At 43.7% G+C, this 16,473-nt stretch overlaps 3 protein-coding genes across 3 annotated transcripts; all 3 read left to right on the forward strand.

Moving 5' to 3' along the window:
- The first annotated feature begins 3,497 nt into the window (after positions 1 to 3,497).
- Positions 3,498 to 4,679, forward strand: LOC139567595 (transcription factor Sp6-like). The gene has a single exon (XM_071388961.1). The coding sequence runs from the start codon at positions 3,626 to 3,628 to the stop codon at positions 4,541 to 4,543; it is 918 nt and encodes a 305-aa protein (XP_071245062.1). The 5' UTR covers positions 3,498 to 3,625; the 3' UTR covers positions 4,544 to 4,679.
- Positions 4,680 to 9,637: 4,958 nt separating this feature from the next.
- LOC139567596 (pre-mRNA-splicing factor CWC25 homolog) lies at positions 9,638 to 13,831 on the forward strand. Its single transcript, XM_071388962.1, has 9 exons — positions 9,638 to 9,841; positions 10,257 to 10,429; positions 10,651 to 10,887; positions 11,009 to 11,078; positions 11,186 to 11,334; positions 12,368 to 12,449; positions 12,582 to 12,850; positions 12,983 to 13,156; positions 13,246 to 13,831. The coding sequence occupies exons 1-9, from the start codon at positions 9,824 to 9,826 to the stop codon at positions 13,358 to 13,360; spliced, it is 1,287 nt and encodes a 428-aa protein (XP_071245063.1). The 5' UTR covers positions 9,638 to 9,823; the 3' UTR covers positions 13,361 to 13,831.
- A 130-nt stretch (positions 13,832 to 13,961) lies between these two features.
- LOC139567598 (proteasome subunit beta type-3) lies at positions 13,962 to 16,203 on the forward strand. Its single transcript, XM_071388964.1, has 6 exons — positions 13,962 to 14,416; positions 14,992 to 15,176; positions 15,290 to 15,397; positions 15,501 to 15,678; positions 15,774 to 15,868; positions 16,044 to 16,203. Exons 1-6 carry the CDS (start codon positions 14,414 to 14,416, stop codon positions 16,090 to 16,092), a joined length of 618 nt encoding a protein of 205 aa, XP_071245065.1. The 5' UTR covers positions 13,962 to 14,413; the 3' UTR covers positions 16,093 to 16,203.
- The last annotated feature ends 270 nt before the right edge of the window (positions 16,204 to 16,473 follow it).

The following is a 16,473-nucleotide window of genomic DNA, read 5'->3' on the forward strand; positions in this document are numbered from 1 at the left end:
GACTACTGATCAATCAGTGTATGGTAGGCCTACACAATAATCACTATACTAGCCCTACTTGTGTAAGCTCAATCTTGGAGATCAATTTAGGGCTTATTGTCAAACAGCTAAATACTTATCAAAAAGAAAGGAGGACCAAGGCACTCTTCATATAATTAATTAAAATGCCTTTATTAGTATGGCATGTTCAATAGAAACAGACGCGTTTTGGCAGCCGTTTTGAACAGTGCCTTGGTCCTCCTTTCTTTTTGATTACCAATTTACCGCTTTTACCAAAGAGCACCTTCTATCTACCAAAATGTACTATTGTGTACCTTAGTAGCGCTTCCCTTCCTCCTCTTTCTACTAGCCAAATACTTACCTCAAACGTAGGTGTTTAAGAAGGATACCCTAATTTGTTATTAAGTGTAAAAGGAATTTGGGGGCCAAACCTACCAGAGCACTTGACTTTCTAAATGACATTTAAATGTCAAAGTTGACAGGCAATATGCCTCAGAGGACCCTAAGCCTCACGGTTTTCACAATGGCTAGGGAGTTTTCCCATTCAATGACCATAGAAATGTGAAGGTGTATTAGAAGTTTATTTCGTAGTCTAATACAGTGAGACAGGAGGTGTCATATCACTTGTGTACTCCATGTCCAACTGTCAACACATGGGTTGTGCTCCTCTGTGTAGACCTGTCTCGATATGAGTCATGATGATTTATTGACACGCCAGTTGAGACACTTCCTCTACTCCATCTTCACATTTTGATTGAGTATTTGAATTGGAATTTCATGTCTGTGCAAGAGTGTTTACAAATATGCTCAAATTGGTACACATAATGCGTAACATTTACAACATTTGATGTAAAACCACATGAACATACAACAAATCGAGGTTGTTGCATTTGTCCGTGATACTAGTAGACAAACAACTGTCAGGCAGTGACTATCCTACAGGGATCTTAGTCTTCTATAACGTCTTGGAACCTGTGACGTTATATCACATATCAGACTAAACTACAAGATTTTCTCAACTCAAAAACCATTCAAACACAAACACAGATATTTAGAAGTAGGCGTACGGATACTTCATACTGTACTGACAATTCTAAATGTCTGTGTTTGATAGAAATACATTTTGGATGGTAAAAAGAAAAGTATGGAAATCCACAAACTCCGGTCCATTATCAGTTTTTATTCATTGGTGTGACAGTTAAGATTGGGAATCTTATTCTGCTATTAAATTGTATCTGTACTTTTCCCTTTACTGGCAGAATCAGAACGATAACCAACATGGAATAACCCCAAAGTCAGTTCGTCATCTACCGTGATGCATTCCTCCCCTGGAGCATCTTCTCCTCTCTGGCAGACTAGTAAACCGGGGGGGGGGGGCTGTGCTGGGTCTTGGTAGGGCAGAGCCTCCTCTGTCTCTGGCAGACTAGTAAACCGGGGACTGTGTTAGGTCTTGGTCGGGCAGGTTTTACGATGCAGCCCTGTCGTCCTGCACCTTCCTCCTCCCCGTCTCCCCACCCCCAGGGGCCCCATGCCAGCTGTTACTCTCAGGATACTCTTGAGTGTTCCAGCCGGCCACTTTTGTGAATGGAGGAGGATCGGCCACTTTCTTACTTGTTTACAGGGCTATTATATCAGAGAGCGAACGAGAGGAGGGGGAAGAGAGAGAGAAAGAGGGGGACGCTTCACGCCACGGTGCATCTGACTCGCATTCCCCCAAAATTACAGAGCATCGGCGGAGCTCTGGCTCCGGGGCGACGTGAAATAAATCAGCTTGACCTTTAACACCAGACCTCTAATTCTGGAATTCCAAACGAATCGCTTTACGATTTCATTACCACTCAAGAGCATCTCCTCTCTAGTGTCTGAAGAGGGCCATGGGAAGACCAGTTCAAAGCATAGCTCGTAATCCTATTGGTCTTCAAGGCCTTGTTTGTTGTCTCAGCAAATTGAAAATCAATTGAAGGGATCAGCGCTTGAGTTTGGCCCGTGCTCATTGGTAGGGAGTACCCGCACCCCAAACGTTCTACTGCTTGAGTACCAGTACCTAACTTGTACTGATACCCTTTCCATTCCCTTTCAAGCACTGGAAAGGATAAGAGTGAATCTGAATCTCGCAAGTTGTATGCTATCTTTGCAAAGTTTCTGTAAGTTGTGGAAATAGCTTGCTCAGCCTGGCTTTAATGGTTTTGTGGACAAGGGACAGGATGCAGGTCTACCATTGAACCTTGACCCTTCTATTGAAGCTTGATTGTCTGGGTGGACAATGCTGTATGGTCTCTCTCTCTCCCAGATATGGTATCACGACCTAGGATCTTCAGACAAACAAGATAGTAACCTCTTCAGACCCAGACTGCTTTACTGTTTCCTGCAGTAAAAATAATGGCATATATTTGGGGGGTGGGCGCCAACTTATAATTTTGGGCCAGAACATTTTTGGAATCATTTTCGTGTTTTGAACCAAGTAAGCGTCTCCTGTAGATAGAGTTACAGCTTTTTGACAAAAAATGACTCTCGACTCCTATAGTTTGAACAGGTGCATTCCATCACCTCTCAAAATTCTAAGGTAACCTCATTTGTGGGGTATGTATTATAGCATTTCTATGGTCCATTGGAGTTTACGCACTGCAATGCAATGGGGGACAAGATGCTGACTTTCTTAGAGCATGCTGCCATAATTATTGTTCAGCATTGTTCTTGTGTTATTGTTGGACTTGTGTTCGCAGGCTCCTGAAAGACGTCAGTCAGCAACTGTGGATGCATGCTGCCGCCAGTGTGTAGGAGGCGGGTTTTTCATCGCAACGTTTCTTTTTTTGTTAGTCGCCTCGGAGGGATGTTGTTGTAAATCATGTGTGATTCATAAAAAAACTGGTTCTACTGTCTGCTAGGCTTCATCTCCGAAAATCTCAGAGACGTACAGATACTGTAGATCTTGGCCCGCAGCCATTACCTCCCTGTATCTTCTTCCTTTTTACCTCCGTCTCTGCACGGGGCTGTTCCTGTCAACACTCCTCTCTCTCTTTCTCGCTCTCCTCCTCCTTCCTCCGCCACCTTTCGTATTTATCTCCACTCTGCCTCTCCACAGGGCTGCTGAAGTTGTTTTCTTTGTTTTCTCTTCGACTCTCCTCCACCATGGGAAGTACCTGGCATCCGATGCATTTGGCAGGTTTCTGTCCGGACACGTTTCCCCTCGTCTCCTTCCCCTCATTTTGTCTGCTCTCTCCTCGGCCACGCAGCGTGAGAACTGGGGTGGGGTGTCCATAAAGACGGGGGCGTGTCTGTTGTGTTTGGGGGAGGGGTTACACGTGCTTGGAGGATTTGAGATCAAGTATTTGCATGTTTTGTGTTTGTTACATTGAAGCCCAACAGTATTTCAAGTCATCTGGCTAGAAGGAGTAATCTTACAAGAATTTACAACACCATTTTACAATTTGACATTCCGTTTATTTGCCCACAGGTCTGTAATCGTGAACAGGACCCTCAAGCTCTCTATCCAGCCATGTGGTAGTCTACACATCTTTACCCAGTTATCAGTCAGCCCACCACACCCCGGACCCACCTGGCCACCGCTCACTCCTCACCAAACTCAGCCTTCAACAACAGTATCCCACAGACAGCAGCTGGTCTCATGGCCCACCCCTATGAACCCTGGTTACGGACAGCACCCCCTGGTGGCAGCTCAGACGAGATGAACGTTCCCTCATGGTGGGACCTCCACACCGGGCCAGGGAGCTGGATGGACCTGCAGGCGGGCCAGGGTGTGGGCTTACAGGCAGTTGGTCAGAGCTCCATGGGGCTGCAGTCCTCCCTGGGACCTTACGGCTCCGAGCCCCAGCTGTGTACTCCTGCTCAGTTAGCCCAGCTGGCCCCAGCCTCACACTCAGCTCACTCTCACCTCTACCCCCAGGATGGCTTCAAGATGGAGCCGCTGGGAGGACCTGAGCTCCTGCAGCCGGAGTCATACTCCCTGGAGGAGCCACAGGAGGGTGCCACCTCGGTCCGGCCCAAGCCCCAGCGCCGCTCTGCCTCCAGGGGCTCGGGCCAGTCTGTGTGCCGGTGCCCCAACTGTGTCCACGCCGAGCAGATGGGCCAGAGCACCGATGACGACCGGAGGAAACACATGCACAACTGCCACATCCCGGGCTGCGGCAAGGCCTACGCCAAGACCTCCCACCTGAAGGCCCACCTGCGCTGGCACAGCGGGGACCGGCCCTTCGTCTGCAACTGGCTCTTCTGCGGCAAGCGCTTCACGCGCTCCGACGAACTTCAGCGACACCTGCAGACGCACACCGGCGCCAAGAAGTTCAGCTGCACCATGTGTCCCCGCGTGTTCATGCGCAACGACCACCTGGCCAAGCACATGCGCACGCACGAGTCTCCATCCGGGCCAGGGGAGGAGAGGATGTATGGAGAGGGGGGCAGAATGGGGAAGAGCTTTGACACGCCTTCTCCTCAGCCCTCCCACGCCACTGCATCTGACACAGAGGCACCCCTTAAGCAGCCGAAATGTGAGAAAGACCCCTCTGGGACAGGACAGTCCAGCTAACTGTATCCCGTCCACATCTGGAATGCTATACAGATCATGTAATGTCAGTAGGCTACAATCAGCCCCTTTCTATCAGACAGAGAATCCATAGTTTATAATACATGTAGTCCAGCGGAGGTAGAATCATAGGTGGTTTTATATTATAAATTGATAGTTTATTTCTACCAGATGCATTGAACAACATAAGGCAACAAAGGGCCCCTCTGATTTTAAGAATGCATCATATCACATATAACAGCACCATACAGCATAGACAGACATAAAACCAAAGAGCATATGTTACATCACCAACAGAGGACAAGCTGTCACGTGCCTTACTGGAAGGATATCCATCTAAGGAATCAAGGAAAATGATTTTTTAGATGATCTCTTCCATTTAAAGATAGCTTTGGTGGCAACCAAACCAGAGCCAAAGCTTGCTAGCTGCTAGGACTTCCATTGCTGCTACTACTATTATACCATCCATCCACAGAGACTTTGAGAACGAGTTAAACTGAAGATGGTGCTTGATGTGTTTACAGTAAAACTACTAGCTACTTGGAGAGATATTTATTTCCAGGAAGCCCTCAATCTCTCCAGTCTCCACTGCACACATCTAACTGAATTTAAGGCAATGGAAGTAGAGGGTTAGAATATGTTGGTATGTTGTGTTGGCTTCCTTTTCCCACCCTTTAACCCACCCCCTTGACTTGCTGTGTATGATATACTGTATGTGAGTGTATGAACATGTCACTGGAAAATTCCACACTTTATTTTTGGTTTTGACCACGCACAATGTTGGCGTCAACCTTTTGCCAAAAAGCACCACAGTAAGCACCACTATAATTCAGTTTGGTGCAGTATGTGGGCGGTGCGAATACAAAATAACTGCATTTGCTCTGTAGATGGCAAATGAATTAAAAGTATGGCACTTGAAGTGCAGAGATGTCCCACTACAGCACATTATGGCATGGTATTCATACTCCATGTTTTATGTCAAAAATATATTTTCTGTTTAATGTACAGTAAGAAGACATCAATTGTGTTATCAATGTATTTCACTTAAACGCACCGTATGTATCATCATGTTTAAATATCCCTCAACTGTGACTGAAAAGCACCGTTGCTCCTCTTTTGACACTCCTTATCTCGGCTATGCAGGTGTGAATGTTACATGATGGCAGCCTATCTCATTCACAGGGAATGTGTAATTCCATGGTCTTGTCCCTGATAGTGTATGATCCACACAATACTAAGTTCACACTTCACAGAACCTACTGTAGTAGCAGGTTGATGAGGATTTCCTCGGACAAAAGACAGGCTGGATACATCACTAATCATGAAATGTACGCTAGACTGAAATGTAAGCTGAACTGAAATCCCTAGTTGAGAGGAACTTATGTAAGCCATATTTTGTCACAACAACAACTTCCAGGGTAAGCAACAATTCCTCCTCCAAAGTTGTTCAAGCATAACGCCAAAAACAGATAGAGTGGAATTGTTTAGAACCCATTTTGATATTAATAGTCATAAATAATCATTTATATCTTGATAGAAGATGCACTTCGATAAAGTTTTAGGAATCCAGTATAGACCTTTCTAAAATAGGCTTAGGCCTGTGTGTCGTGGTGTAGGCTTCTTAGCTTATAGTAAAACAAATTAGCCTTGTTAGGAAAACATGGTTGCATTTTGAGTAGTGACTTAGTAAAAATGTGCTTAAAAGGGTCTAAGCTGAGGTTTAGCTATGTAGAGATCTCTTACTGAGGTGTTTATTGTAGCCCCCATTAGAACATCCCTAAATAAAATAAAATATGTTTTTTGATGGTTTACTTGCATTTTGTGTATCAAATGTGATGAAAGGACATCACTTTGAGACTCATCTATTGCAAATCACTTGGGGCCCGATTCAGACTTAGGAAATGTACGCCTTTGCTACACACGTCTTTCCTACGCACTTCACAGTAGTTGGTATTCAGTCATACCTTATGCAGGTGCGGTTCCCTTGCGCAAGCTGATACATTTAATTAAACCGATGAAAACCCTCCCACTTGCTGGCCAATAGATTTTGCTGTGGAGTTTTCTTTCAATAGGGTTTCCAGTACATTTATATAAAGCTATCCCTTTAAATGTGGTGTACCTTTAATAGAATTGTCTTGACAGACTCATTAGAATATATGGATAGAACAGTTCAGAATATTATGGATCAACGAAAGAAAGCCATGTAGGCCTAAATACACGCATATTCATCTCCTTTTCAGCACCAATTGGTAGATCTTGTATATTATTTAGGGTTAGGAAAGTATTTATGAATAATCAGTTATGAGGGAATTAAGCCAAGACAAGGTTCAAATATGGCGTATCTGAGGGCCTCCCAAGTGGCACAGTGGTCTAAGGCACTGCATCGCAATGCTAGAGGCGTCACTACAGACCCTGGGTTCGATCCTGGGCTGTATCACAACCCTCCGTGATCGGAAGTCCCATAGGGCGCCGTACAATTGGCCCAGCGTCCTCCGGGTTAAGGGAGGGTTTGACAGGTGGGGCTATACTTGACTCGTCGCGCTCTTGCGACTCCTTGTGGCGGGCCGGGCGCCTGCAGGCTGACCTTGGTTGTCAGGGTTTGGCGGGTCAGGGTTTGGCGGGTTTGGTTGGGGAGTTGCAACGATGAGATAAGATCAAAATTGGGGAGAGAAATACTAAAATAAAAAGAATATGCCGTATCTGTAGACACATAGCATGCTATTCTCATGCTTAAGTTCAAGGTCAGAATACCTGTAGAGAGAAAAGTGCATAAAAAGGGAATTACATTCCCTACTACACACGCTTAACTCGGGTCGGAATTCCCCTGTTGTAGCTTTGCATTTCCAATAGGCCTACCTAGGAACACTTGATACATGTATTAAAAAGGCCTATTGGCTATCTCTATTATTATTATCATAAATGCTATTATTGAGTTGTATGTGTTAGATAGGAGCAGATTGAAGATTATTCAAATATTATTTAAAACTGACCTTATTTTAAGGATTACTGTAGTATGTTGTCGCAGTAGATATGAATTTAAACAATATTTTGTAATAATTTAAGTACTGCTGTACTATTGCTTGGTTTTAAGACTTACTTGTAATTTTAATAGAGAAATGTCCTTCATGGAAATAAAAATAAATATATCACTAAGTAGTATGTTGTCTATTTATTCCGTACTTCATCATGGTTTATTATAAGACTCACTGCTGGAACCTGTGTGTGTGTGTGTGTGTGTGTGTGTGTGTGTGTGTGTGTGTGTGTGTGTGTGTGTGTGTGTGTGTGTGTGTGTGTGTGTGTGTGTGTGTGTGTGTGTGTGTGTGTGTGTGTGTGTGTGTGTGTGTGTGTGTGTGAAGTGTGTTGAAGTGGCTGTTGTCTTGAACGCATTCTGTGAGTAAGAGGAGACACAGGGAAAGTTAATGGGAGCATGGAGATGTCTTAAAGAGAAAAGGGGAGTCAGGAGAAGCAATGGATGCAGAGTTTTCTATGTTTGAGATGACAAGGGCGTTGGAGGTCTATGGAGAAGATAAAGTGTGTTAAATTATGTTTAAGCATGCACCGGACAGTGTGTTGGAAACAGTATTAGAGTTGTATAATAAGGTGTGGAAGACTGGGGTGATACCTGCTGGGTGGAAAACGTGCAGTGATATTGCTGTTTGTAAAACCAGGTAAAGATCCAACTAGGGCGGGCAATTATAGGCCTATCGCACTGACAACCAACATGTGTAAGTTGATGGAAAAGAAGATAGTGAGTAGGATTATGTATTTCTTGGGCGTTAGGGGTTTGATGAGCTTAGCACAGAGAGGGTTCAGGACGGTGGAGGCTGGTTGGAGGAGATATAGGAGGACAGGTTCATTGTAATGGATGGAATTGGATAAATGTATCGGAGTCAAACGTGGTTACCATATGTTTGATACCGTTCCATTTATTCCATACCAGCTATTACAATGAGACTGTCCTCCTATAGCTCCTCCCACCTGCCTCCGCTCATTCAGGAGAGGGAGGTCTGCCATGGTTGCCCTGGTGACAGTTAGTACAGAGATAACCAAGGCCCTGACAATAAAAGAGGTGATGAGTGTTGTGTATTTTGACATTGAGAAAGCTGACAATATCGTGTGGAGAGAAGGGTTGTTGATCCAGTTGAGTTCATTGGGAATTGGGGGACGTCTGTATAACTGGATCATGGATTTCCTGTTCAATCGAGTCATATGGGTGAGGGTGGAGTTAGAATTGTCAATGCGGTTTGAAGTGGACAATGGTACTCCTCAGGGAAGTGTGGTTAGTCCGATGTTGTTCACCCTGATCATAGATGACAGATTTAAGGAGGTGGGACAGGGAGACTAAAGACGGAAGGAAGGAAGACGGTCAGGTCAGATAGGGGAGACTTGGTGCTGTTAATGAGACTCGAAAGGATGGGAGTGGAGGCAAGCTTTTGTTGGGTTCCTGCCCATGTGGGTGTGGAGGGTAATGAGAAGGCCGATGTGGTGACTAAGAGTGCTGTGAGGAGAGAGGGGGTAGATATTCAGGTCCCACTGGGCCGCAGGGAAGTTAAGTCCTTGATCTGGGCAAAAGGGCTCAATTTTTGGCAAAGGGAGTGGGATGCTAGTAGTAAGGGGAGGCCATTTTATTGCATGCATCGGTCAGTAAAGGAAGAGGTGGGGAGTATGGGATGTAGGACAGAGGATGTTGTGTGGAGTAGACTATGATTTGGGTACACAGGTTTGAATGCCATGTTGTGGATAATAGGGAGACGTGAAACAGGTCTGTATGATGAATGTTTAGTGGAGGAAACGGTGGAGCCTGTGTTGATATTTTGTGAATTGTATGATGTAGACAGGGAGAGATTGTGAGAAAGGGTCAGAGAGGCTGGATGGGGTTGGGGTTTGGGTGGTGTAGTGGGGGAGGAAAGTGGTGTCTACGGCTCTATTTCACTTTCTTAGAGGAACAGGACTAATGAAGGGAATTTAATATAGTTACACCGTGACTGGCCTCACACTCCAGTACAGTAGGTGGTGGTGTATGCACCTTCAAAGTTTGATGCTATCCGCCAACCCAATCCCCAAGAAGAAGAAGCCGAAGAAGAAGAACGCACTCTTAAACAACCGGAAAAAATAATCAGAAAGTCCGGAAGTACAAATAAAAACACAACACGCTAACCTAGCATGCAAATGTCGATGTTATTTAGATAATAACATACATTTGTTTTGTCAGGTACAATAACCACATAGGTAGAGGACACGTTTATTCATATCTTATTTCTCAATTGGACGATCTAAGTCAAGATGGGAGGAGGTGATCTCGTAAGTATGATCAAATATTAGCTTACAAAGCTAACTAACTTAGCTAGCTTGTTTTGTTTGTGTCTAGCAAGCTAACTAATCACAAAAACACCTAAATGTTCGATACAATTAAATTACTGCCAACTTATGAACTAGCGTTTAGTGAAGAGAAACGCTATCACTGCCATGACAACGATGGCTAGTTAACTAAGTTGACCCCCTAACTAAATTACATTTTGAAGGTGTTTATTTTACATTTTCCCAGTTATGTTGTTACACAACTACCTAGCTAGTTAACGTTACTCAGAAGTAGTAATTCCTTACCTACCCTGAAGAACAATTGGAATTCAGAATGGATGGTTGTATTGATCAATTGTAGCGGTCTTTCCCTGTTTGTTTAATTATATCGAATATCACTTTCCCTTATCTCTGTCAGAACTTGAAGAAGAGCTGGCATCCCCAGACTATGAAAAACATAGAGCGGGTATGGAAGGCTGAACAGAAGCACGAGGCTGAGGTGAAAAAGATTGAGGAGCTTCAGAAGGAGCTGAGAGAGGAACGAGCTCGAGAAGATATAACCAGATTCGCTCAGCAGACTGGGGCTCTAAAGTAATGCTCACCTCACTGACCCTTGTGATGAGGAGGAAGTAATAGGTCTCACCTTGATAGAGAAACCACTGTCCTGTCTAGGTTTAGAAGTCAAATGAGTTAGCTTTATTTGATACTTTTCCAATTTTCATGTGTGCCCTCACCACAGACAAATGGACAGAGATACTCCCCTTGGATGTTGTCACTAACACTCAACCGCTTTTTTTGTTGTTTTACTCCAGGAAAAAAGATGACCGGTTGGACTGGATGTACCAGGGGCCAGGTGGTCAGGTGTCCCGTGATGAGTACCTGCTGGGCCGCCCCGTCGACAAGCAGATCACCCAGCAGTTTGAGGAGCCAGAGAGCGGTCCATCCGATCAAACCGGCCTCCTGCCTGGCTCAATCTTCAACCTCTCCACCCCTGCATCCAACCTCGACATGGCCGCCAAGATCAGAGAGGACCCGCTGTTTGATATCAAGTCAGTCACTCTTGTCTATTTCTTTACCATTTAGTGTGTCCAGCTAGCAACTGTTATACCATACATTGATGTTCTGCTGTTAGCCAAGAGTTGATGATAATGACACGTCTTCTTTTTCAAGGAAACGGGAGGAGGAGAAGAAGAGGGAGGTCTTGACAAACCCAGTGAAAATGAAGAAGATCAAAGAAATGGTAAGTTCTCCATTCAAACTGGGATGAAATCAGTTTCAGCCTGTTGTAGTTTCAGATGAACCTGGTTCTAAAGCAGCAACAGTTTTTCACTTTTTATTTTCTTTCAGCTGCGTCAGAATCTTGAAAAGAAAGACAAGAAAAAGAAGAGGAAGAAGGACAAGAAGGAGAAAAGGGAGGAGAAAGAGAGGAGAAAGGAGAAGAAGCATAAGAGAAGGAGCTTGAGCTCAAGCTCTGTGGACGAAGACAAAAAACACAGGTGCACCTGAAACCTAACTTCAATAGAGGTTTCTCAGGATCAGTAAACAGATGCCAATATGACCAGTTTAACTGTTTTGATCTTGTAAGCATTTTGTGATAGTTTACAAAATCTAGCTTGCAGCTTCTATTTTTGACAGCAACTTCTGGATGGGGTAGATTGTTTGTTTAAATTTTTTATTTTTATTTAACCAGGCAAGTCAGTTAAGAACAAATTCTTATTTACAATGATGGCCTAGGAACAGTGGGTTAACTGTCTTGTTCAGGGGCAGAACGACAGATTTTTACCTTGTCGGGTTGGGGATTCGATCTAGCAACCTTTCGGTTACTGCCCCAACGCTCTTAACGCTCCAATCCTATCAGTCCTTAGACCCCAGCAAGATTCTGCATGTCTAGCCCTTATATTTAGCATCTCAGTGAAGTGTTTTACTCTTTTCTTTTCAGGACAACCAGGGCTACAAGTAGAACACAAAACAATTTGACTTAAGTATTTGCGTTAATTGACAAATGTCCATAAAGAAAAAAGGACCGCCAAAGCAAAAACCTGATAAAAATGAATTTATATTATTGCTGTAATTACAGAAATAGTTTGCTCACTGGGAAATGGATATCCAACTAGTCAGTGACAACTGAGCTTATTTCAGTATTATAGACACTATCTTGGGATTTCTTATGATATTCTATGTAGAAGAACCTCTCACCTTCTAATGACTCCTTTGTAGCTTGTGAGCGTCATAGAGCAAAACATGTTACATGTGCGTGTTCTTGAGCTTTTCATAGATGGGTAGCTGAAACCATTCGGACTCTACAGACATTCGCCCTTGTCTCACAAACACCACTCTCTCAGCCACCGTAAATAATCACACAGACTAATGGTTAGTACCTACGGATGCAGAATAAGTAGATTAATCCAATGGTATAACCCATAAGTATGTAGCTCAAACACACAATGTTTAAAAGGGGTTAGAAGTCCAAAACAGTCCAGCGTTGTGGTGGGACTCATTGGGTTAACTGAGTGATGTATCTTTACTTAGGCACCATTCTAAAGAGGAATCCAAAGAAACAACCCACTCACGTTCCCACCATCGCAGTGTCCCCGCTGGCTATGGACTACAGGTCAGTACGGCTCAATCTCAATCTTTATATATTGACAGTGAACGTTGTTAGATCTTAGTCCAATCAATTCAAAGTTACCTAAATCCTCCTGAGAGAGATGTGTACCGCTCATCGCCTAATTTCTCTCCTCAGTTTCCAGCTGGGAGGCATCATCAGTCCTCAAAGCCCCCCAACCACTTAAGGCACCGTTCTCAGGAGAGGAGCCGCTCTCGATCGCCTCAAAGGACAGACGGGAACGGCCATCATTCCTCTCACAGGACAGACAACCACTCCTCTCACAAATCAGAGAACCACTCATCCCACAGGACAGACCAGTTCAAAGTTCCACAGTTTCATCGCCCCAAAGCCCCCCCCAGCCCACAGAACGATTGCCACCAAAGGCGTCAGAGTAGTACCACCAAGTAAGAGTCCACAGCACCTGTTTATACAATTATCACACTTGGGTTCAATCATCAGTGAACTAATGGTAATCACACCACCCCATCCTAAAGTGTTTTCTTATCCCTATATTTATCTGTCTGATATTCTCTTAGATGTCTCTCTGCTGAAGAGCTGGAGAAGAAGAGGAGGGAGATGATGGACTATGCCAAACAGAGAGACGAAGAGCGTGAAAGCAACATTAGAAGTTACAAACGACAGGATGAACAGGAGAAGGAGCGGGAGAAAGAGAAAGGCGGCAAGCATGACCGCAACGCTGGCTTTATCCAGTAAGTATCTCACTGACTGACACGCACGTATTGCATGCTTACTCTGGCTGTTGTCTGGTCCTCTAAAACTTGCGTCCGTCTCCCTGCAGTAACATGAAGCTGGAGAGTGCCTCCACCTCTTCCTTGGAGGATCGAGTCAAGAGAAACATCCAATCCATACAGAGGACCCCCGCATCCCTGGAGAAGAATTTCATGAGGAGATGAGAACTAGAAGAAGCAGGAATGGGTTGATGGAGGAGAGAGTAAAAATATGCACCAGCTACCACACTGAAATATGTGCACCGGTTTGCCAGGACTGCCAACTAATTTAATAAACAAAACAGACACTGCAGAGGCACCATGCATTTGCACTCGGACCCCTTAGCCATTGCCCTGACTAAAGCAATGCAAAGGTTCTGACTTCCTCTGTAATGGAAAAACTCACCCGTGCCATTCACCAGCAACAGCAAGCCATACTCACCTTTATAGTATGAGCAATGTTGGATTTATTTTAAGTGGAAATTGTATATTGTGTTCTCTGTAATGGTTAGAATTATTCAAACTTTTATCACACACAACCCTTTTGTAAATGATGTTCCTTGGAAATCTTTAGTGTATTGCTGTAACGGAGAAGAATTGTGTATCTTAATAAAAAATGGTTCCTAAAGCTCTTGAGTTGGGGACTAACAAACTAAATACTGTCTTTGAGTTTACATGTGTTGTATGTGATGCTGATTACTGCTTTGATACACCTGCAGAAAACAATTATAATTGAAAACGTCCTATGAAGACGAAATAAAGAAAACTTCTCAGGCACACTGTCACCAGCATCATCATAAAGTAGACATACATTGTTGAATGACTATCATGAAAGCCTTTTGTTTTATAGGATAATAATGCTGGATTTAAGAGGTGCCCATCTCCAATGGTGTGGTGTTTTAGTCACAGGCTCATAGCTTACTGTACATTTTTTCAATGTATGGTCCCGTAACTTGTCTTTATTTTCATTATTGTTTCACTTTAGCACGCTTCAAACAAACTAGGAACGTTTGCACAGTCCCCTAACAACCGTCAACGATAACACCAATGGCCACCCGGAACTTTTTACAAACCCAATCATCGTGTAGTACGGAATGACGTTTCAAACAGCAAGGTTGGCTGATTTCCGACTGTTCCAAATCGTGTAGTCACTGTGGGATTGTTATCCGCAGTCATTAAAAATAGTGAACATTTACAAGATATTTCAAGGGCTAAGGAAGATACCTCAACGTATTCACAATGGTAAGATGATGTCAAATAATGTACGCATGTAGCTAGTACTTGTGGTCCGTAGATTGGTTTGTAAAACTAACTCAGCTAACGTTAGCAACCGGCTGCCTAATCAGTATGGTAGCTAGCATTTAGCTTGCTAACCTTAGCTAGCTAGTTACTATTGCAGGTGACTTTTGGCATGGCTAACTAACAAGTTCAACGAAAAAGTAACTAGTGTTAATCATTTTCCAAACGTAACTACAACAGTAACTCGCTACCTAGTTAGCTATAAACTGGATTCTTGTCACTAACGCTAGTCTATGAATGAGCTGACTAGCTAATGTTAGCACTAGTTATCTGAAGAGGGATGCAACATCATGCAATTTGAGTCTGATGGAAGTTTATAATCTTGACGTTCCTAGTTAAGTTATACCAATGTTTCTTCTGATTCACCAATGTTTGAAGTAATGGTCACCCGTCAAAGTTAGTAACTAACTCAATAGTTAGTGATGGAAACAATGTTGTGTGGGTTTTGAAATTGTCCCAGTCATGATTGTTACTCATAACTTCTCTCCCTCGTTTCCATCCTTGTGTTCCATCTCCAGTCTATTATGTCCTATAATGGTGGTGCCGTCATGGCGATGAAGGGTAAGCAATGTGTAGCCATTGCAGCAGATCGAAGATTCGGTGTACAGGCTCAGATGGTGACCACAGACTTCCAGAAGATCTTTCCCATGGGAGACAGACTCTACATTGGCCTGGCTGGTCTGGCTACTGACGTACAGACAGTGTAAGTGTCCATCAGTGCACCTCTTTTCTCCCAAGTTCCAGAGTATTTGGATGGTTAGTGCAACAGATTGACCTTGCAGGTGATATTAATTATCTACTTTATTTTTCTAACAGTTCCCAGAGGCTCAAGTTCAGATTGAACCTCTATGAGCTGAAGGAGGGGCGTCAGATCAAACCCAAGACATTCATGAGCATGGTCTCCAACCTGCTGTATGAGAGGAGGTGAGTTTACTGATGTGAAAAAGCACAGTATTTCATATACAAGTCTACACTTCTGCCTTGGTGGCAAGTCTGTGACTGATCAAACGTGAATCCCTTGTCTCAGATTTGGGCCATACTACATTGAGCCTGTGATCGCTGGGCTGGACCCCAAGACCTTTGAGCCATTTATCTGCTCGCTGGACCTGATTGGCTGCCCCATGGTGACAGAGGACTTTGTTGTGAGCGGCACTTGCTCAGAGCAGATGTACGGCATGTGTGAATCTCTCTGGGAGCCAGACATGGTAGGTTGTGTACTGTATTGTAAGATAATACATTGCGTGTGATAGTTGATTATATCTCTGTCTTTATTTACAATGGTTATTTTTGACACCTGCAGGAACCAGAGGACCTGTTTGAGACCATCTCCCAAGCCATGCTGAATGCAGTGGACAGGGATGCTGTTTCAGGCATGGGTGTCATTGTGCAAGTCATGTAAGTACAGTCATACTTTTCCTCTTCCACTGCCTACATTTTGGATTAAATACTTGCTAAATGTGTAATTAATCAGAGGATTCATACAAATGACATGGCATTTAGATGGTGATATTAGTAATGCTCTGGTCAGTGTTGTTGTAGTGACAGTACCTTAATTGACTTATTTTGACAGTGAGAAGGACAAGATCACCACACGTACCCTGAAGGCCAGAATGGATTAAAGCTCCTCTCCACCAACTCCCACTATTTTGTATGAAAATGATCAACACTGCGTGTACTGTTTTTCTTAAGATACTGTTCAATAAAATTAATTACTATTAGTGTTACAATGACTCTGGTTTGCCTGGTATGTTATTTGTGAGCAAGTAATGAAAGATGAGGGCTTAACTTTGTTTAATGCCAGATTTATCAGATTGATAATTGTGTGGATTATCCATGCTGTGGTGACTTAATAAAACAGGGAAAGATAGCCAGGAGCCTAATTCAGTAACCTTGTGAGAAGAACAGTCTCCAGGGACTAATTCGAATGAATTGAGCGGCTAAATGGCTATTGTCTTGACACTTGTCTCTCGACACAGAATAAGTCATAATAACCTAATTTA

This window comes from Salvelinus alpinus, chromosome 2 (assembly GCF_045679555.1).
Source record: "Salvelinus alpinus chromosome 2, SLU_Salpinus.1, whole genome shotgun sequence".
NCBI classification, from domain to species: Eukaryota; Metazoa; Chordata; class Actinopteri; order Salmoniformes; family Salmonidae; genus Salvelinus; species Salvelinus alpinus.